The 23,378-nt window shown below is 42.0% G+C and overlaps 1 protein-coding gene across 11 annotated transcripts in view; it reads left to right on the forward strand.

Moving 5' to 3' along the window:
- IMMP2L (inner mitochondrial membrane peptidase subunit 2) overlaps positions 1 to 23,378 on the forward strand; it is a 1,052,378-nt gene that overhangs the window by 15,407 nt on the left and 1,013,593 nt on the right. For 4 of the 11 annotated variants that reach the window (XM_089329399.1, XM_089329403.1, XM_089329400.1 and 1 more), the window contains exon 3: positions 17,354 to 17,678. The exons of 4 other annotated variants lie outside the window; for them this stretch is intronic. In XM_089329399.1, the coding sequence (XP_089185525.1) occupies positions 17,366 to 17,678 (313 nt within the window). In that variant the 5' untranslated portion in view covers positions 17,354 to 17,365. Of the gene's footprint in view, positions 1 to 17,353; positions 17,679 to 17,972; positions 18,109 to 23,378 lie in introns of those variants that run through there. 3 more of the 11 variants (XM_008258379.4, XM_089329404.1, XM_089329401.1) reach the window with 2 other exon arrangements.

Here is a 23,378-nt window from a genome sequence, read left to right on the forward strand (position 1 = left end):
GTAAGACTTACTCATTACTATAGACCAATACATTTGGAACACCTTAGGATCCTTTTCTCCTTTTTTCTCTCTTTGGGGATTTTCCTGCTGATTTCCCTCTTTAGAAATTCTTGGTTTCCTTAACCACCGCCTAATTTCTTCATCTCTTGTCTGTGCCTAACACCTTTGCTGTCTTTGGACCTGGTCTACCATGGCAGTTAGAGAAAGAATGAGTTAGAAGGAGGCAGAGCAGATACTGTGAGGAGCAATAGGTATGTAAGGAAGAGTTGCATATAAGATCAGGGTTGATGGGGCCAGCATTGTGGCATAGCAGGTAAAGCTGTTGCCTGCAATGTCAGAATCCCATATGTGCATGGGTTTGTGTCCCAGCTGCTCCATTTCCCTGCTAATGGCCTGGGAAAAGCAATGGAGGTTGACCCAAGTGCTTGGGCCCCTCCTATCCACATGGGAGACTCAGAAGAACCTTCTGGCTTCTGGCTTCTGGCTTCTGGCTTCGGCCTGGCCCAACCCCGGGTGTTGTGGGCATCTGGGGAGTGAACGAGCAGATGGAAGATCTCTCTGTCTTTCCTTGTCTCTCTGTAACTCTGACTTTCAAGTAAATAAATAATTTTTTTTTCAAAGATCAGGGTTGATAGCCAAGGGTATTCTTTACTAGATAGGAAATGGAGGACTTGTGAAGTAACAATTGATAGGAAAAGACTAGAGTTGCCACAGGTGTTTTGCCTTATTATTATTTTTTTTAGACAGACTTTGTTTAGAAGTGTTTTACATTCATAGCAAAAGAGAGTAGAAAGTACAAGAATTCCCACTGCACATTTGCATAACCTCCTGCACAAGCCACATCGCCCATCAGAGTGGTGCATTTGTTACCAGTGGTGCACTTCCATTGACTCATCATTATCATCCAGAGTCCATGGTTTACATCAGTGTTCACTCTTGGGGTTGTACATTCTATAGGTTTGAAAAAATGCCTTTTTAAAAAAAAATTATTCATTTATTTGAAAGGCAGAGTTACAGGGTGAGAGAGAGGAGACAGAGAGAGAGCTCTTCCATCCCCTGGTTCACTCCCCAAATGGCCACAATGGCCAGAGATGGGCCAGTCTGAAGCTGTGAGCCAGGAACTTCTCTTGGGTCCCCCACATGGGTGCAGGGGCCCAAGTACTTGGGCCATCCTCCACTGCTTTCCCAGGTGCACTAGCAGGGAGCTGGATCAGAAGTGGAGCAATCAGGTCTCGAACCGGCACCCATGTGGGATGCCAGTGCCACAGGCGGCAGCTTTACCTGCTACACCACAGTGCTGCTCCCAAATGTATTTTTTATGATGAAAAAACATACTCAGAATTAGCCAGCTAGACTCAGTTTAAATGATTCCAGTTTTGCTGATGACATACAAAGCATGATAATCAGAAGCCAGTCAAACATATGCCCTGTTCTCTTCATCAGGCCTTACCAGGGTGTTGACCTTAGACACATCAATGTCATGGAGTTTCTTCATGGCCGGTCTTATCTGGTGCTTGTTGGCCTTGACATCCACAATGAACACAATGGTGTTTTGTCTTCTTTTTTCTTCTTTATGGCAGACTCAGTAGGCAGGAGGAACTTGATGTTGGTGTAGTGGCCATCCAGCTTGCTCCTGGGGATGCTCTTCTGAGGATATTTGGGATGTTTGGGCTGTTACCAGAGGTGTAGTGTCTTGGGCCATCAGAACAACGGTGATGTGTGTGCCTGTATTCTTTTTTCCTTTTTTTTTTTTTTTTTTTTTTTTTTTTTGTGGCTGTGGACACCTTTTCACACTGCCATTTTGGCTTTCAAAGCCTTTGCTCTGGCCTTAGCTTTGGGAAGAAGCTTCCTGCTTTGCTTTGGATGCCATCTTGGTGATAAGGGTTTTATAACAAATGTCCATCATTGTAGTATCATACAGAATATTTTTACTTCCCTAAAAATCCTGTGTTCTAGTTATCCCGTCCTTTTTTCTTTTTTAAAAAAATATTTATTTATTTATTTGAAAGTGAGAGTTACACAGAGAGAGAAGGAGAGGCAGAGAGAGAGAGAGAGGTCTTCCATCTGCTGGGGGAGAAAGAGAGAGAGAAAGAGAGAGGTCTTCCATCTGCTGGTTCACTCCCCAGTTGGCCACAATGGCTGGAACTGCGCCAATCTGAATGAAGCCAGGAGCCAGGAGCTTCCTCTGGGTCCTCCCATGCGGGTGTAGGGGCCCAAGGACCTGGGCCATCTTCTACTGCTTTCCCAGGCCATAGCAGAAAGCTGGATAGGAAGTGGAGCAGCTGGGACTTGAACTGTTGCCCATCTGAGATGCCGGCACTACAGGCGTTGTCTGTGTCAGCTATCCATGGCACCGGCCACTATCCCTTCCTTTCCACTAAGGCCTGCCAACCTCTGATCCTTTTATGTCTTCAGGGTTTTGGATTTTTAAGAATGTCCTACAGCTGAAATCATGAAGTATCCACCCTTTTTTACTTCAAGTTTTAGTTTTCCTTGTGTGGCTTGTTATTTACTTAGTGTCTTGGTATTTTTCCAGGACTTTTTTTTTTTTAAACAGTTGCTTTAATAAGAGTTTTATTAGTGTCAGATTTAAATAATGAATAAATATGATTTAGTTTTGTTAAGTAATTTGTTGCATCATTATGAAGCATGGTTTGAAGCACTTTATAAGCAGACTACCCTCTGTGTTTTTGAATCTTACTGTTTTTCATATGTAAAAGAAGTCCTGTTGTGTGAACACATTAGAAGACCAATTGTTTGAGACCTTGCCAGTATGTATGGCTGCATGATGTTAATGTTCTAAATATTTGGATAAATGTTTTATATCAAAACTTAGAACATTAAGTATCAATTTCCAGTTTTTAAAGTGGTGCTATATGGTGAAAAATGATATGCAATTGGGCCATGAAGACCTTTATTCAAGTTCTAGCTCTGCTACCTGCTATGTGACCATTAGCAAGTAGCTTTTTGTCTCTCAGTTTCATTTTCCTTTTGGGAAAGTGGAGATAACATATACTTCATAAGTTATTTTAGAGGATCTTATGAGATATTTATAATGAATTTTAACTTACAAAGAAGTATGAGAAATTGGTTACTGAGTCTGACTTGGTTATTTATCATCAACTTTTAAATTTTTAAAAATTGCGGAGAAGTATTAAGGGAAATAATGGTTTGGGGCTAGCAAGGCAATACAACTGAAAAGATGGTTATCTGTATCTAAGTGAAAAAAGGATTACATTACAAAGAGAGGTTTTGGGGCTGGCACCGTGGCATAGCAGGTAAAGCCGCTGCCTGCAGTGCTGGCATCCCACATGGGGCTGGTTTGAATCCTGGATGCTCCACTTCCGATCAAGCTCTCTGCTATGGCCTCAGAAGGCAGTAGAAGGTGGCCCAAGACTTTGTGTCCCTGCACCTGCATGGGAGACACAGAAGAAACTCCTGGCTCCTGGCTTCAGATCTGCAGAGCTCCAGCCACTGCGGCCATTTGGGTAGTGAACCAGCAGGTGGAAGACTCACTTTCTCTCTCTCTCTGTCTCTGTCTCTGTCTCTCTCTCTCTGCCTCCCTGTAATTCTGCCTTTCAAATAATAAAATAAATAAATCTTTAAAAAAATTTTTTTATTTGATAAATTTATTTGAAAGGCAGGGAGACAGAAAGAGAAAGAGACATAAATCTTCCATTTGCTGGCTCACTACCCAAATGCCTGCGTTTGGAACCTGGAATTCAGAGTTGGTGGGGACCCAAGTTTTTGAGCCATCACCACTGCCTGCCAAGGTGCACCTTAGCAGGAAGCTGGGAATGAGAGCAGAGCTTTGACTCGAACCCAGGCATTCTGATACAGGACACTGGCATCCCAAGCAGCGTCTTAATCAGTAGGCCAAATGTCTGCCCCAAGGACTACATTTTTTACTGACTAGGCAAGCGAATTGCCTTCGGTTTTTTTATGAGTCTCACTATTTCTCATATGATTAAGCCAGTGTGTGTCTTGTTGTGAAAGGTATACACTTAGGGATATTCTGCTTGTGTGCTTGGCTCTTAATCATATTTATTACCTAGTTGTCAGCTTGAGATGTTCGTTCTCCTTCCAGAAGCTTGAATTATATTGCTCCATTCTGTGCAGAGTCAGAGCCACATTATTTCCTATTTATGGAAAGAAAAGGCTTGATTCTAAGCTCTTATGACCAATCTTTCTGTGATGGAAGCCAGGAGGGCAAGGTAGAATTCTGGGGGAAGAGAATAGAAATAGCCCTGTGAGTACGAGTCCCTGAGGCACAGGTGATATATTAAATACAATTGTAGCTTCACTCAGAATGTGTCTGTACTTTAAACTACTTAGAGAAATGGTCAACAACATAATATTAAAATTAGAGAAAACTTTACATTTGTGAGTTTAAGCATTCTCAAGAGTGTTTACTTCAATATGAAAGTGTAATTGGTATCTCCTGTTAGTACCATTGGCATCTTTATTATATTTTAGTCTCTTTTTTTTTTTCTTTTGGCATCTGTACTAGTTTAATGTTACTTTCTTCTATTACCTTCCAAGTGCATTGTATGTCCTAAGACAGAATGAAGGAGATCTATGACGAAAGATGTAGGAATGACTGCTCAGCCACTAAGCCATCAAGCAGATACAGAAGATCACAAAGGAGCTGCAAACAAGAAAGAGTAAAAGCAGCTCCTGTGAGGTGTTACCTGTTATGGTATTGAGAATGAAGAGGACACACAGACCTTGCAGAGAAGCCTGCAATTGTGCATGTGTGTGTTTGGATATGAGCCACATGGAAAGTCAGTTTTGAGAAGTGAGCTGGGTGATGAGATGGGTTCCAGGACCACCCTGCAGCTGGGGTGTCACCACACAGACTGAATGTGGGGTAATTCAGTGTCCTTATCATTTCCTGAAATTTGCCTGGACATTTTTTTCCGTATCTTGAAAGTAGGATAAAAAAGGGGCATGACGATTTATTTTACATGAAATAGAGAAATAAGGGTGAAATTTAGTGAAAGGCATACATTTAAGGCCTATGCTTGTGTGTCTTGGATTTTAAGATAATAAAAGAGTGGGGAGGGTTTATTCTGATTTTTTTGTTTTGTTTTTGTCATCAAGAGTTTCATCTTTAACTTGGTCTGATTGTTTAAAGTTGACAAGAGGCAATAATTGTTCAAGCCCTTAGGCAAAGAAGTAGAGCCTCACAATACCTTATTCTACCTTTCTGCAGTATTTATCCTATAATGGTTTGACATTGATTTATTGAATAAATACGAGTTTATTTTATATTTGAATGAGTTTCAAATCTGAACATTTATGTGCTGGTTAAATTCAAGATTGCATTGCTGCATTAAATTCAAGATTGTGATCTTTCAAAAATTCTTCCCTGACCGTCTCACTCTGCTGCTTAAAATAGGTTTGTTGTGGCTTCCCAGTAACCTTAGCTTATGGTAAAAACTTGCCTAAATTGGTGTGACGGAGCCCATCCTACTTCTTACTCTCCACCATTTTCTCTTTATTACTCTAACATTAGCACTCTGTACTCCAGTCAAGCTAATTCATAGGCAATAAGTTTTTTTTAATTTTATTTAAATTATACATGTTTCATGTATTTCATAAATACAGATTTTGGAACAGTGATACTTCCTAACCTACCCTCCCTCTTGCCCACACTCCAAGCCTTCTTCCTCCTCCCTCTACCATTCCTACTTAAGTTTACTTAATGATTGTAAAGTTAACCCTACACTAAATAAAAGAGTTCAACAAATAGTATGAATAGAAAAAAAAAAAAAAAAAAAACACTGTTCCTCAATAAGGAGACAAAGGCTGTAAACAATCATCAACTCTCAGAATGTCTATTTCACTCCAATATATTACATTTTAGGTACTCTTTTAGTTACCTCAGATCAGGTAAAACATAATGATATCTTTCTTTCTGGGACTGGGTTATTTCACTAAATATAAGGATTTCCAGTCGCTTGCATTTTGTTGTAAAAGGCAAAGTTTTCTTTTTTTTTATATAGCTGAGTAGTACTCCATAGTGTATATATTCCATAATTTCTTTATCCAGTCAACACTTAATGGACATCTGTGTTGATTCCATATCTTAGTTATTGTGAATAGAGCTGCAATGAACATATTCTATTCATATTCTGATTTCTTTTGGTTTGGGTAAATTCCCAGGAGTGGGATGGCTGGATCATATTGTATGTCTATATTCAGATTTCTGAGGTATCTCCATACTGTCTTCCACAGTGGCTGCACCAGTTTACATTCCCACCAACAATAAATTAGGGTACCTTTTTCCCTGCATCCTCACCAGCATTTGTTGTTTGTTGATTTCTGAATGAGAGTCATTCTAGCTGGGGTGAGGTGAAACCTCGTTGTGATTTTTTTTTAAAGATTTATTTTTTTACTTGAAAGGAAGAATTAACAGGCAGAGGAAGAGGCAGAGAGATAAGTCTTCCATTCTCATGTTCACTCCCCAAATGGCTGCAATGGCCAGAGCTGTGCTGTTCCAAAGCCAGAAGCCAGGAGCTGCTTCTGGGACTCCCATGCGGGTGCAGGAACCCAAGGACTTGGACCATCTTCCACTGCTTTCCCAGGTCATAGCAGAGAGCTGGATTGGAAGTGGAGCATCCAGGACTAGAACCTCACCCATATGGGATCCTGGCACTGCAGGTGACAGCTTTACCTGCTAAGCCAAAGTGCTGGCCCCTTATTGTGATTTTGATTTGCATTTCCCTTATTGCTAGTGATCTTGAGCATTTTTTTCAAGTGTCTGTTGGCCATTTGAATGTCCTCTCTTGAAAAATGCCTGTTTAAGTCCTTTGCCCATTTCTTAACTAGATTGTTTGTTTTGTTGGTGTTGAATTTCTTAAGCTGTTTATAGATTCTAGATGTTAACCCTTTATCAGTTGGGTAGTTTGTAAATGTTTTCTCCCACTTTGCTGAGTGTTTCTTTGGCAGTGCAGAAGCTTCTCAGCTTGAAATAATCCCGTTTGTCAATTTTGGTTTTGAGTACCTGTGTTTCTGGGTTCTTTTCCAAGAAGTCTTTGCCTATGCCAATGTCTTGCAGAGTTTCCCCAATGTCCTCTAGTAATTTGATGGTATCAGGTTCTGGATTCAGTTCTTTCATCCATTTTGAGTGGATTTTTGTGTAAGGTGTTAGGTAAGGGGTCTAGTTTCATACTTCTGCATGTGTAGATCCGGTTTTCTCAGCAGCGTTTGTTGAAGAGACTGTCTTTGTCCCAGGGATTGATTTTAGCTCCTTTGTCAAAGATAAGTTGGTTGTTGATGTGTGGATTAGGCAATAAATTCATGTTTACTGTGGTCTTTGTTTCTTTTTTTAAATCTAGGTCACGGTTTCTCACTTTTCAACTAAAACTTGAAGGTTTAGAGGCCCTGTCCATTTTCACTCTTATGTGTTCCTGTAACACACGATTCATTGGAGTTACTTGCTTGTTTGCCTTTGTATAATGTAGTAGGCCTTCATTAAACAGTTGCTGCATCAAGGTGATCTTGAGTGACTGGGGAGACAACAGAGAGATCAATTTGAACTTTGAAGAAAAAGAAGAACATTCAAAACAAGGGTTATAGTTTGAGCAAAGATAAAGAAGTAAATTTAAGATCAGTGTGTAAACCAATTGGCTCTAGTAAGAGTGCTTTGGGACCTATAGTTGAGGTTAGATTATAGATGGCTTAAATATTAGACCCAGTAGTTTATAAACAATATACATATAGTATATCTGTAAACATTAGGGAATGAGTAAGTAAGGAATTTGGAAGGATTTTTGACTAGAAACCCATATGGCAAGCCCTGTTTTTGTAATGTTAATCTGACAAGTGTACATGATCAGCTAAAAGGAAGAGGGAATGGTGAAAACTAGATCAATTGGGAAGCTTTTTAATTTACGGGCAAGGTAGTGAGGATTTTCACTGTGGTGACTATGGGAATAGAAAGTCAGAGATGCTCAGAAACCATTGAAGGAAGGAGTGATAAAACATAACTATATAAATGTTCTACATTACCAGAGAAACAATGAAAGAAATCACACTGTATCAAAATGCAAAAGTAGGAAAAAGATTTACAGTTCATAAAATAGGAAAAGAGCTAATTTCATAAATATATAAGGAACACTAACAATTAAGTGAGAAAAAAGATCAACAACTGGATAGAAAAATGGACAAAGATATGAAGAATATGAATAGTTTATAATAAGAGAAATACAAAGTAAAAGTTCAGTGAGAAGGGCTGGTGTTGTGGTACAGCAGGTTAAGTCACTGCTTACAATGCTGGCGTCTATCCCTCCTCCTCCTCCCTCTCCTCCTCCTCCTCCCCTTGACCCCCCACCCCCACCCCGTGAGAGGGAGAGACAGAGAGAGAGGTCTTCCATCTGCTAGTTCACTCCCAAAATGGCCACAATAGTTGGAGCTGGGGTGATCAGAAGCCAGGAGCTAGGAAATTCCTCTGGGTCTCTCACATGGGTGCAGGAGTTCAAGACTTAAGCCATCTTCTGCTTCTTTCCCAGGTCATAGCAGAGAGCTGAATATGAAGAGGAGCAGCAAGGACACAAAGTGGTACCCATATGAGATGCCGGCACTGCAGGCAGAGGCTTAGCCTACTAATGCCACAGTGCCGATCCTGCTGCTTCACTTCTGATAGGTCCTTGCCAATTTACCTGGGAAGGCAGAAGATGGCCCAATGGCTTGGGCTCCTACCACCCACATGGGAGGCCCAGAAGGAGTTCTGAGCCCCTGGCTTCAGTCTGGCCCACCACTGGGGCCATTTAGGGAGTGAATCAGTGGATGGAAGATTTGTTTGTCCCTCTCTCTCTGTGTCATTCTGTCTGTCAAATAAATCTATTTTGTAAAACAAACAAACAAAAAACTAACTTTCTCTTTGTAACTGTTTTCTAACCTAATTTGTAAGAGAACAAATTTTGAAAACACAAATTGTTGTTTAAGATATAGGGAATGAAGCAGTCTATCTTTCCTAACGAGCGTATGGGTTTGTGCTATATGGAGACCAATTTGGGTACAGTTATCAAAACTTAAAAATATCTGTATCATTTGACTCTTATACTAGAATGTATCCCATAGCCCTTGTACTTGTGTGCAATAAATATTCTTGGCAGCAGTTGGAAACAACTTAAATGGTCATCCTTAGTGGACTGAATCAATGCATTATAGTGCCTGTAGTAGAATATGTAGCAGTTGTTATTGAGACAGTCTTGGCATTGTGGTGCAGAGGGTTAAGATGTCACCAGAATGTGGCTTTGAGTCCTGGCTGCTGCACTTCTGATCCAGCTTTTTGCCAAAACACCTGGGAAAGCAGCAGATGATGGCCCAAGTACTTGGGTCCCTGCACCTGTGTGGAGACCTTGACTGGAATTTCTGGCTTCTGGCTTTGGTTGGCCTGGCCCAGCCCTGACTGTTGCAGGCATTTGAGGAGTGAACCAGCATATAGAAGATCTCTCTCACACTCTGCTATCTGAATAATATTTAGATAAATTTTAAAAAATAATCAGGCAGTTATGCTATATGTTGAAATGGAATAATCTTTAAGATATATTATTAACTTAGAACAGTATGAGTGCAGAGCAAGGGTATTGTAGGTTATTATGTTAGGATCTATATTCTCTTGTTTAAGCATAGTATATCTTTGGAGGGAATTATAAGAAAATGAGAAATGCCCCTGGGGATTGGAACTTGGTAGCTGGAGAAGAGGAATGGGAATTTTCCATTGTATACCTTTTTTTAAAATAAAAAATAAAATCAAGGAAGAAATCAATTCAGAATGTATTTCTGTATTTTATATAACCAACACTGAATAATTAGAGAATAGAAAAATTAATTTAAAAAAACCCCTGTGGTTTATATATATGATAAGTGGTTAATATCAAGGGTATATAAAACCTCTTGTATCTCCAACAACATAAAAACAAACAACTCTATCAAAAAATAGGTAAAGGGTTTGGGCAGATATTTCTGGAATGAGGATACACATTTTCTGGAATGAGGATGCACACTTCATGTGTCAGTGAGCACATGAAAAACTCTACACTGCTAATCTCCAGGGAAAGGATATGAAAACCTCCTTGAGATTCTGCTTCATGCCCTGGAGGATGACTGCCATGGGACTGCTGGAAGCTTCTGAGGGCAGAGCTGACCAACCAGGCAGAGCTTTCTTTTTGTGTTTCTCTTTGTCCTTTTTTCTCCTTCTCTCTCTCTCTCTCTCTCTCCCCCCTCTCCCACTCTCTCCCACTCTCTCCCTCTCTCTGTGTGTGTATGTGTGTGTGTGAGGGAGAGAGTGAGAATGTTCTAAGTGTATATGTACTCAGTGTGTATGCACTCTTGGTGTGTACAAACATGATTTTTGTAGATCTCTTTGCTCTTGTAGCTTTCTATCTCTTCTACAATGAGAGATAAGTTTGGGGTTTTTGTTTTTTCTCTACTTGAGTTGGTCTAGCTCCTTTTTTTGTTTGGAGTATGTATTAGTCTGTTTTTCATTACCTTAACTAAAATATCTGAAGTGAGCTTCTTTGGGAAAGAAAAGGTTTGTTTCAGGTTACAATCTAGAGATTATGGTTTATGATAGGGCGGCCCCATCTGTGGAGGCTGGTCTTGACAGGTGCAGAGGCATAGTCAGGTGGTGAGCTGGGAAGGAGAGAGGGAGAGAACCCAGCCAAACTTGAACTCAGAATAATCAAACTCTTGCAAGAGGGGCATGCCCCCAGTGGTCCTGAGAACTCCCACCAGACCCACCTCTCAGATGTCATCATTAACTAAGTCTCCACCTTTAAGACATCAGAGTTTAAGACATCTGCATGAGTTCTGGGGAGACAAGTCCTGCCCAGCTCCATAGTAGGGTGCTAATCACTCTCGAGGAAGCCTTTAACCCTCTTGTTTTGTGTCTTGCCAGTTGGATTCTGCCTGTTTCATTCTTAGGATAGCCAGTTACATTCCTTTCCCCACAAAAACTCCAGCCAACATCCAGTATTTGATGTGTGTTAAATGTGAACCTCTCTGCCCCAACTGCTTTTCTTTCATTTTATCTTATTTTTAAGGCTTTTTAAACAAAGATTTATTTATTTATTTGAAAGGCAGAGTTACAGAGAGAGAGGAGAAGAGGGAGGGAGTAAGGGAGGGAGGGAGTTAGTTCAATCCCCAAATGGCTGCAATGGCCAGAGTTGGGCAGGAGCTTCCTCTGGCTTCATAGTATGCATTTTTCCATGAACTGTTTAAAGACCTCTTGTATGCATCTGTGTAATAATTTTTTGTATCAAAACAAACAGCTTTTAATTCCATTTTCCATGGACTTTTTGAAGTCCCTTTGTACTCATCCTCTGTTCCAGAGTCCATCTTAGATTCTCTACATCCACACAGCAGAATATATTGGGTACTCCAAAATCTATAGACATTTTATTTCAAAACTTTTCCCGAAATAAATCTTCACATATAAGTTCATCGAGCCTTATTGATTTTCTCTGTGACAGGTGAGGTTTCTAATTTAGTTTCTTTGCCATTGTTTTACTGTTTTGTCTCTTCATGCTGTAACCTTGCTCTTTGCTTTTTTGCATTAAAGAAATATGAACTGAATTCACAGAGTTGATAGGAACCGTACTCAATTTTAAGGATAGAGTTTGTCCTTCAGCTGAGTGTTAGATTGCTTTGTTTGTTTCCTTGATCTCTTTTTCTTTCCAGTTCTCAGATATTGATGTTAACAGATATATACATGCACATCATTTACTAAAGGGGAGTGGGATGGATTCTGAGTTTATCTTGCTTATTTGTCTTTCTTGCCAGGAAAGTTACAGAAAAAGGAAGTCTGAAGAAAAGTATTTTCTGTTCAACTTCTACTGGAAATACTTAAAATGTTTAAATATGAAAGAAAGATAAAATTTCAAAAAATGCTATTTGATTATGGGACAAAAAATCTTAAAAATTATTCATTTGAGAGAAAGAGCAGGGGAGGGACGAAGGGAGAGAGAGAGAGAGAATCACATTCACTGGTTAATTCCCCAGATGTCCAGGAGTTAGGAACCTGTCCCAACCCACATCTTGACCACTGTGCTTGCACACTTGCTCCATGGAATAAAAAAATTTTAAGGGTGATCGCTGTGAGTGTCTCGGGGAGTCTGGCCAGCAGACTCAACCCAGGGCCCGCGACAACGGTTTCTCGGGCGAGAAAAGAACGAACGGCACTTATCGGTCTTCAGTATACTTTTTATTAGAGAAAGTAGACGTAACAGAGGTGGAAAGGAGAGGAGAGAGAGCTTCCTCCTTACACCCGCGGCTTATATACAAAATGTGACCAATCAGGAGCAAGCTAGAGTCCATGCATCAGGCACACCAATCCGGTCTCTGTTCACGTGAAGGGCACGCGTCCTTCGACCAATCAGGTGAGGTGTCACGCAGCAGGCAGGCAGGCAGGCAGACTCACTGTGGGGGTCCTGGCGCCATCTTGTTGTTTACCGCGACCTCGATCCCTCCGCCTCCGGAAAGCCCCGCCCATTGGAAAGTCCCTGGTCAAAACCGAAAGTAAAAACCTCCGCCTAGCAATGCCACCGCGGACTATTCCCCGACAGGTGATGGCTTATCTGCAATATTCTTCTGTCATGGAGAAAGTTTCATGTCTTATTAGCATGATTTATGTCTTTTGATTTTAACAAATATATGATTGGATGTGAAGATATGAAGTAGATACATTTGCTCTCATGTAAAATCTTATGGGAATTTCATAGACTACCTGGTTTTTATCTTTTTTTTTTTTAAATATTGTTGACTGGAGGGTCTAGTTGGCTAGAAAACTGCTGTTAATTACCTTGAGGTTAGCATTTTGTTCTTGAAAGTTTACTTCTTTATTTCACTTGAAAGCCATAGTGAGAGAGGAAGAGACACAGACATCTTCCATTTGCTGGTTTACTTCCCAGATGGCCACAACAACCAGGGCTGGGCCAAGCTGAAGCCGGGAGCCAGGAACTCTGAGGTTCCCACAGCGGTGGCCTAGGCCCAGGCACTTGAGTCATCATCCACTGCTTCTCAGGAAGCTGGATTGTAAGCAGAGGAATTGGAACTCTGGTATGGAATGCTAGCATCCCAAGGGGTAGCTTAATCCTTTGAGCCACAACGCTGCCCCACTCATGTAAATCAATAGTAAGCTTTTTGGCTTCCAGAAAGGGTACATCCTATCTCGTTTGTTTGTTTTTGTAATTAAGCAAAGTCATATGAGTAATTTAAGTGGGAGTTTGTTAATACATGTAGGTCCTACCAGTTGAAGAAGATGACTGGGATCAGGTGGTCATGGTTACACCAGCTTTGTATTCGAAAACTTGGACATGTTAATACAGCTCTGAATATTTAATAGGTAATATAACTACTGCAGAAAAAGTAGTAGTTTAAACTTAATTGCAGTTTGAGTTGAAAAATGTGGTTGATTTTAAGGTACTTTGTTCTGTATTTACTGAAAATATTACACGTGAAAATTATGCTTTAAATACTATAAACTGTTTTTCTAGTATTAACTAAACAGTTGTGGAAAATGTTACACTTTTGAAAGGTCACGCTGATTTTCTGGCATTTCCATTTTATATTTTATACATGCATTTGAATTGGTTTAGCTCAGAGTTGTGTGTTTAAAGATCCAGGTAACGAATGTGGAAGGTAAATTGTAAAAGGGCACAGTCTTTTAGAATGCACGTTATCTCTCAGTTTTCTTTGGTTTCAACCGTGAATTTCTGAATTCTGAGGCAATTGGGAGGGCTGAAAGGACAGCAGGATAAAAAGGCTTTTAGTGCTCCTAGGTCTGTTTTTCTTTTAATTGATGTTACATATGGACATAGTACTTTTCTTCTCTTTCTATCCCTTCTCCAGACAAATGAGATCTCAGCATTTACCTTCTACATAGTGGATTAAGCTGTCCATTCCACATTTTTTTTTTTTTCAAATAGGTTGCATCTGAATGCTACAGGAGGAGTTATGAAATGAGTAACTCATTCTGTCCTGAGTTTATTGGGAGCAGTGTCTGTATGCTGGGAGTGGCGAATAACAGGGAGGCAGCATGGTGTGGTGGTTAAATACACAGGCCATAGGCTGGAACAATCTGGATTCAGCTCTGCTGTTTATTTTTTTTATTTTTTGACAGGCAGAGTTGGACAGTGAGAGAGAGACAGAGAGAAAGGTCTTCCTTCCATTGGTTCACCCCCCAGATGGCCGCCACGGCTGGTGTGCTGTGCCGATCCGAAGCCAGGAGCCAGGTGCTTCCTCCTGGTCTCCCATGCGAGTTCAGGGCCCAGGGACTTGGGCCATCCTCCACTGCACTCCCGGGCCACAGCAGAGAGCTACACTGGAAGCGGAGCAACCGGGACAGAATCCGGTGCCCCAACTGGGACTAGAACCTGGGGTGTTGGCACCGCAGGCAGAGGATTAGCCTAGTGAGCCGTGGCGCCAGCTCAGCTCTGCTGTTTATTAAATTTGTGTGAGCCGGCGCCACGGCTCACTAGGCTAATCCTCCGCCTAGCGGCGCCGGCACACCGGGTTCTAGTCCCGGTCGGGGCGCCGGATTCTGTCCTGGTTGCCCCTCTTCCAGGCCAGCTCTCTGCTGTGGCCCGGGAGTGCAGTGGAGGATGGCCCAAGTGGTTGGGCCTTGCACCCCACGGGAGACCAGGAGAAGCACCTGGCTCCTGGGGTCGGATCAGCGCGGTGCGCCGGCCGCAGCACGCCAGCTGCGGCGGCCATTGGAGGGTGAACCAACGGCAGAGGAAGACCTTTCTTTCTCTCTCTCACTGTCCACTCTGCCTGTCAAAAAAAAGAAAAAAAATTTTGTGTGAAATGGAGGAAGAATGCTTAAACACGCTGAGCATGTGCTTATATCTTTTACAATGGGGATTGAAGACAGGGTAAATAGAAGTATTAAATGAGGTAACTAGAGTAATAAAGTGTTAATATTTTATTCTCTTTAATACAGTTCTGAAATGTTTTGGACAACAAAGAAATTCTTCCTAGACTGAAATGTTTATCTCATTGGTTTCACAATAAAACTTTAAGTTTTCTTTTTTTTTTTTTTTTTTTTTTTTGACAGGGTAGACAGTGAGAGAGAGAGACAGAGAGAAAGGTCTTCCTTTGCCGTTGGTTCACCCTCCAGTGGCCGCCGCGGCCGGCGCTCTGCGGCCAGTGCACTGCGCTGATCCGAAGCCAGGAGCCAGGTACTTATCCTGGTCTCCCATGGGGTGCAGAGCCCAAGGACTTGGGCCATCCTCCACTGCACTCTCTGGCCACAGCAGAGAGCTGGCCTGGAAGAGGGGCAACCGGGACAGAATCCGGCGCCCCGACTGGTGTGCCGGCGTGCTGCAAGGCGGAGGATTAGCCTAGTGAGTCGTGGCGCCGGCCCAAAACTTTAAGTTTTCTTTTCCCAATTTATGCTTCAGAGTTTGCAGATTTAATCATAGTTGTGGGAGAGTAATTCTCACTGATTTTTTTTAAAGATTTATTTTTTTCATTTATTTGAAAGACAGAATTACAGAGAGAGGTATATATATATAGAGAGAAGGGTCTTCCATCTGCTGTTTACTCCCCAAATGGCCACAATGGCCAGAGCTGGGCCGACCTGAAATCAGGAACCAAGAGCTTCTTCCAGGTCTTGGGCTATCTTCTACCGCTTTTCCAGGCCATAGCAGAGAGCTGGATTGGAAGTGGAGTAGCCGGGACTCGAACCATGGCCCATATGGGATGCCAGCACTGCAGGTGGTGGCTTTACCTGCTACACCACAATGGCGGCCCCCTGACTGATTTTGTGATAGAATAATTATCTTTATTTAAGAAGATAAAAGAAAACTTCACTGTACCATTAGTCAACAGTTGTGACTATTTATACTGATTACTCTTGAAATCAACAGCCAAAATGCAGCAAAATGTTGATGTCATTTTGGCTGAGGGAAAAATAATCTTTTAAATATTTCTTGGAGTGTTTTTTTATGTACATCTCACTTACAAACCTGACTTTTCATTTGCAATTTTAGTATGCCTGCTTTTGTTTGATATGAAGAGGTTAAATTGCCACTTTTCCTTATTTATCTATTCTATCTAAGATTTTTACTTATTTTATTTTCAAGGCAGAAACAGAGAGATCTTCCCTCAGCTGGCTCACTCCCTAAATGCCTTCAACAGCTGTGGCCAGGAGCATGCAACTCAATCCATATCCCCTGTGTGGGTGGCAGGGATCTAGTTACTTCAGCCATCATCCACTGCCTCTCAGAGTGTGCATTAAGAAGAAGCTGGATCAAGGTGGAGTAGCCAGGTTCAGGCAGTCCCAAGCTGTGCCAAATGCCCACCTTGCAACTTTTCTTTTGAATTAACTGGATAGCAAATTACTTGGCTAGGGAAAGGTATTTGGGTGATACGCGTAGTCCTCTTGCAGAGCAAGGCTACATTAGGTTCTGAAAAACTTCATTATTCAAAATTGATAGATATTAATTTAAATTGCGTCAAATTTCTATATGGCTCATATATTTTTATCTATCTCATATATTCACTAAAACCTATCAAAATTGTTACTGGGTTTTCTTTCTAAGTCATTTACCCTAACAGCCATCATGACACTAATGTCATTTGATGTTGAGACAATAAAAATAAGTTTCTTACAAAATGGGAGAGATCAGGGGATTGTTCTCAGGGCTACTGAGCTGTTGATGAGATGAAAACAACCCTTTTGGTGGGCAATGTGAATATCATTTAGTTTTATTTATTATTATTGGTGCTTATTTGCAAAAGGAATCGTACTTTGCTGCTGAAAGCAAGAATGATATTAGAAGCTTCCTCAAGTGTGTGTCTTTCCCACACTGCCCAGTCAGCTACTCGACATGTGTTTAGAACAAGCACAGGGGTGTGAAGTAAAGGTCAGAGAAGAAATTTATCAGTGTCATCATTAGAAGTGATATAATTTTGTGAGCGTGTTGACTATGCAGCAGAAGTCAGATACATTCTTGCATGGGGGCGCAGTGATGGTGATGATGGCACACACTTAAGGAGAGAGTTATTTTTAGTAAGGAGAAGGAAGGGCTGCTCTGGTATGAAAGGGGAGGACCTGAGGTTAGATTGATGGAGTCATAGACAGTTGGAATGAAGAACCTTAGAGACAGTGCATTCAGATATATGAAGTGAATTGCCTACTGTAGGTATAGCTAGCACTTGAATCCGGATTTTGTTTTCTTACTTGGGCCTGAATGGGAGAAGGAGAAAAGGGTGAGCCCAGAACGGGATGAGCACTTGGTTCTTTGGGGGTGATGCATGCATGGAGGTGGGTACTGTCACACGGACTGCATGCCTTTCAGTACAGCCTGATTTGGGGTTCTCCTGTTCTCCCTTGCAGATATTGAAAGGTATGGAGTTACCTAGCGGCGCTGGCACACCGGGTTCTAATCCTGGTTGGGTGCCGGATTCTTTCCCGGTTGCCCCTCTTCCAGGCCAGCTCTCTGCTGTGGCCCGAGAAGGCAGTGGAGGATGGCCCAAGTCCTTGGGCCCTGCACCCCATGGGAGACCAGGAGAAGCACCTGGCTCCTGCCTTCGGATCAGCGCGGTGCGCTGGCCGCAGCGTGCCAGCCGTGGCGGCCATTGGAGGGTGAACCAACGGCAAAAGGAAGACCTTTCTCTCTGTCTCTCTCTCTCTCTCACTATCCACTCTGCCTGTCAAAAAGGTATGGAGTGACTGAAACAGCCCTAACCCCTGACTTTCTGTCAACTTGGTGTGTGGTCATATAAACCATATTTACAATGAAATAAGCCGTGAAGATAACACTTATTTAGCACTTGCCAATACTTAGGAAAATTCTAGGAACTTTAGGATATAGAAAGGGATGGAATATGATCCTTCAGGGGCTTAAAGTGCAGTTGGCGAGAATGGACATACCTAAACAAAGGCAGCTGACAAGACTGGGTGCCCAGTGAGAGTGGCTGGTGAATGCCAGCAGAGTTTTGAGGTGGAAGAGGGCACAGTAAGTGGAAGTGCTCGGTTCCCAGAAGAGATGACAGGCTGGTTGCTTCTCAGCTCAGATCTTATGAATTATTTAACTCTAATTCAGATTCACCTAACATGTAAGGCTTCAGCGCGGGAACTTGATACTTCAGGTGAATGCTTTTCTGTAGTGCCACGCTGCTATGTCCAGGATGGGGTGGGTTCCTCTGGGCGGGCATCCCTTTTCTGCTCGGGACCCCAGCAGGTGGGATTCTCCCCTCCGCTCTTCGGAATGATGTGTGATGAAGTACCCACTGGATTCGGTTCACCTGTTCCCTTTTTGTTTCTTGACTGGCAAAATAACTAAGATCGCTCGTTAAGTGTGAGTTTGGTGGATCTTTCCATTTAAGGTGATGTTTTAGAAGGAAACTGTTCAAGTGAGTGAGATATTTGTCTATAGTATATAAAACATAGCAGCAGCTGGTATTTACAGTGAGCTCTTCTATTGTTCAATTATATCATTTTGGTGTTCTGTATTATGAATCATTATCTTGAAGCCTGGTACATAAATAATGCCATTAAACATAATAAGATAAATACATTTTGAAATAGCCTCAGAGAATAAATATACCCCTCAAAACCTTTGTAGTTCCTTCTACCTGGGTATTTCTGCATTCAAATCGTGTTTCTCATTTTAGTACAAATAAAAGTCTGTAAAGCTGACAGAGATGAATTTAGTCTAACCAAGAAATATGAAAGACCTTAGGACTTGAATTATATAGTGAAACCCCAATCTACTGCTGATTCTTTAAGCCTGTGGTTTTTAACCTGTTTTCATTTTTTTCTTCTTATTTTAATGTAGTGAACCCTTCTTCAAAGAAAATCTTGTTTGGAATTCCATCAGTTAAAAAGAAAAGAAAAGAAAAGAAACAGGTAGATAAAAGCAGAGTGGCTCCTGATTGAAGCAGAAGGCCGGAGCTTGAGCTCAGAGCTGTGCTCATTTAGTGCCTGCTCCCTCTGGCCCTGAGTCCCCAGGGAATCATTATGGCGCTGTGGAGCCCAGATTGAAACACATTGGTTTTAAGGGCAAGCAAGCTACATGCCTGCTAAAAATAAGCTGTTAATTGGAAAAATTCTTAATGCCTCAGAGTTTGAATGGGTTATGGAAACTATTTGATCCTTGTTACCCATCTTTATTGCCTTTAAACATGAGTGCTGTGCTGTGACTTACTGAATAAGAGAGCACCCAAAACTTCTTGAAGTGCATGGTGTATAGATATGTTTAATGTCTTCAAAAATCACTTTGTCCATAAATGTCTTCACCTGTGAAGGAAAGCTATCAGGTTAGAGATGAGTAGAATCAGATACAGGCACACATGCACATATGTATGTGATTTGTGGCATGAGATTGAGTAATACCTTTCTCTCAGTCTGTACCTCCACAGTATCCTTCACACCCTGAATATGATGTGGGTAGTCTACATGGGCAGGAAATTATGAGGTTAGCTCACCTAAGTAATTGATTTTTCGAAATCATTTTTAGCATTAAATTTTTGGAAGAGACTTATTTTCTCAACAGAACTGTACTAAACATTCAATACATAAATGCAAGGCACAGAAGTATGGCAGTGAGCAAGAGCCTCTGCCCTCACTGAGCTCTTGGCTCACTGGGGGTCAGGATGAGACCGCCAGGTTAGTGGGAACACATACGAAATGAAAGGCACCTCATTGAGACTTGGGGAATCAGGGTGAACTTCCCAGTAGAGTGGCTTGTAAGCTAACCTGAATGATTAACCAAAGAAAAGGTAGGAAGGGTGAGCATGTGTAAAGAGCAAGATAATTGCAAGCATGACACATTGTTGGTACCTGATGTGCTAATGAAAGTGGGAGTGATGGGTCTAGGAATCTCATCATAGCCTTGGGCGCTAATCCTAAGCAGCTTGATGTTGTGCTGTAGGAAATGGGGAGCCAGAGAAGGATTATTATTATTATTATTTTTGACAGGCAGAGTTAGACAGTGAGAGAGAGAGAAAAAGATCTTCCTTCCATTGGTTCACTCCCCAAATGGCAATTGCGGCTGGTGCGCTGCGCCGATCCGCAGCCAGGAGCCAGGTGCTTCTTCCTGGTCTCCCATGTGGGTGCAGGGCCCAAGCACTTGAGCCATCCTCCACTGCCTTCCCAGGCCACAGCAGAGAGCTGGACTGGAAGAGGAGCAACCAGGACAGAACCGGTGCCCCAACCGGGACTAGAACCCGGTGTGCCTGCGCCGCAGGTGGAGGATTAGCCAAGTGAGCTGTGTTATATATTGATGTTAGCCGTCGCAAAACACACTGGACACCGGAGTAAGGGAAAGGGTTTATTGGGGAACACCCAACAGACCAGAGTGAAGGGGTGGCGAAGGGAAAGAGAGAAAGAGAATATAAGAGAGAAACAGGAGAGGAGCTAGCAAGGAGAGAAGATAGAGCAGAGAAGAGGAGAGAGGAGAGCAGAGCCAAGAGAGAATAACCAAGAGCTAAGAGCACGCGTTCAGGAACAGGCCCTTTTAAAACTTCGCCCGAGGGCAGGCAGGGAATCGGGAGCAGTGAATCCAATTAGGATGGGGGTGGAGCCTGGCTCAGGTAGCTGGGCCTTGCCGCCACCTGGCTAAAACTGTGCCAGTTTCCTAACAAGCTGAGGCGCCAGCTGCATAGTTTCTCTTTTCCTAACACCCTTGATTGCTGCTCTCCTTTATAAAATGTATCTTTGTTTTACTTTTTATGGCCCTCTTAAGCTTATCACAAGGCTACAAGAATTCACCAGAACAGTATGTAGTGTTCAATATCTATATAGATACACAGATACATCTTCATTGTTTGAAACTGGTAGATGCACATAGCAGGTATTCTATGAATATTTACCAAAGAAAGTGAAGCTGACTCAGTTTGTATGTGTGTGTGATTGTGTGATAATTTCTCTGTCCTTCCCAACATCCAGCATGTCCTTTAGACTGAGATAATTTCAGTGCTGGCTTTTTCTTGACAAACCTGCAAGAGTTCCATCATTGTACATTAGTACTAGTGTGCTTAATAAAATTTTGAATGTTTCAAATTCACAAGTTTCCATTTTATTACTGCTTCTCAAATTCATTCAAAAGATGGGTACTAGATTTAATAATCAAAGAATAGTGAAAAACTTTAACTCAGACGAACATTTTTTTCTTTAAAAATGAGTGTAGAAAGAAAATTTTTGAATTGAATTATTTTTTAAGGTTTATTTATTGTTTGAAAGGCAGAACGAGAGCAAGAGTGAGAGTATGAGATTGAGAGAATCTTCCATCTTTTGGTTTACTCCCTAAATGACAAGGAGTGCAGAACTCCATTCCACATGAATGGCAGAGCTCTAAGCACTGGGGCCATCCTCCACTGCTTTCCCAGGCATATTAGTAGGAAGCTGGATTAAAGGCAGCCCCTGACTCAACCAGCACCCTGACATTGTGAGGAGTCAAATGGGTAATAGGTAGTCAGAGGATCCCAATGGAATTTGGGGTGTAAAATATTTGCTTCCTTCCCCAAAACATTATCTTTAGCTGGAACAAACAGGCCACCCTCCTTCCTTAGGAATCTCTAAATTTACCATGAGAATTGCAAGGGAGCTCTTCCTGAGCTCATAGCTTATTGTAAAAACAAGTTACTTATCCCACCCTTCTTGATGGTTTTTTGTTTTATCAAGAGCAGGCCAGACAGGATGGAGAATTGTAATCAGGCTTTTTGAAGGGTTTTGTCCCAGCTTGGTAACTGAATGCCAATCTGATTGTCCAGGTTTTTCTTTCTTTTTTTTTTTTTTCCCTTCAAATTGTACTTAAAAACCCCACTACCACCAGCCCCTCTGGGTTTCTTTCTCTCTTGGAAGCCCCCTCCATGCTGCTCTGGCTGGAGGTCTTTGACTCTAATAAATCTATGTAAATCTCTCTGCTGTCCGCTTGGAAATTCTTCTTCCCTGTGAGACAAAGAACGGAGGTAACAATAATTTCCCCGCTGCCATTTCCCCATAATAACATGAGAAGCTGGTGTTGCAGGTGGCTTAATCCTCCTTGCCACAATGTCAGTCTCTGAATTGAAATTTTTTCATATCTGCAAAGGAACTTCAAGTCTAACATATTCCTGAGAATGATCACAGAGGGAACTTATTTTAAAGTAGTAGTTTTGTATTTTATTTAACCTAACAGTTAATGAAAGTGAAAACTTTTTTTCATGGTATTAATTACTTAAGTAAAATTAATATCGCCTAATTTACTTTTTTGCAGGTAAACTCGTATTTCTCTCATGTTGCTCAAATTTAGAAAATAAGCCAATTCATAGCTGCAAGGTGTCCGGCGCGTAACAGATCTTCCCAGGCAGACGAATCAATTAATTCACAGGCTTTTATTGGGGTTCCGCTCCAGGGCAAGGTTCCCCAGTCCCAACAGAGCAACAGAGCTGGGCTGGGGAAGTCGTGTGTCAGAGATTGGGAGAGCTCCTTTTATAGATTCAGGGCGTGGGGGTTAAAGGTTGAGATGGGTCTGATCCTCATTGGTTGACCTTTAGGCACTGGCAGGGACCTTGACAAGGACTTTTCTTTCTGGGAAGTACAGGTAGGAACTTTCCACTACCGGAAGTATAGGCCTTCCCTCCATGCGGATCCCAAAGCTACCAACAGCTAATTTTGACTGCTTTGTGATCATGACAAGCTTTATTTAGATGACCATTCCTGTATTCAGCTAGTGAAAATACCTTCAGGTTCCTGTGTCCTTTTGATGTCCTTCCATCCTTTTGTTCTGAGCACTTCCTGGTGGCATAAGATATTCCAGGCTTATCTTATGCCTATACTGTCCCTGCCCCAGGCCCAGCCCCCTTTCTCAGGAGAGCCCTGGTTCCTAATGGTGGGGAATGATCCAGAACCTAGGTGCTGGATACTAGATGTGTTCCCTGCTGCTTCCATACCTTGCTTCTAGGGAACCACTCCTCCTCCCCCCATTCTTTCTTGGCTTCCCCTTGTGTATTTATTTTGCCTGTAAATACAGTGAGCACCTGCACCAACACTGTCCCTCCTCTGTTGAGTCCTACAGTGTATCTACAATGGCTTCAGAGTTGTTTCATTTTTTGCTTGTCTCCTCTCCCCTGCCCCACCACACTGAGGCCTGCCTTCTGAAGTTAATTGGATTAGCCCCTCCTCCAACCTCCTCTGATGACTGCTTCTGTCTTGTTTAGAATTTAAAGCATCCAGTGGAGCAAAGACCCTTTCTAATGACCATCATGTGCAGTATAAATCAAGGATATTAATGAGAGTGTTTTGTCCTACTTTAAAGTCTTTCATTAGAAGCTGTCAGTGAAGCAAAATCAAATGTAAAGTTTTTCTCTCTTTCCTTCCTCCCTCCCTTTTTCCCCTCCCTCTCACCCTTCCTTTTTCTTTTCCATTTTATTATTTT

Source organism: Oryctolagus cuniculus, chromosome 3 (assembly GCF_051225735.1).
Source record: "Oryctolagus cuniculus isolate XC-2025 breed Fujian yellow rabbit chromosome 3, ASM5122573v1, whole genome shotgun sequence".
Classification (NCBI taxonomy): Eukaryota; Metazoa; Chordata; class Mammalia; order Lagomorpha; family Leporidae; genus Oryctolagus; species Oryctolagus cuniculus.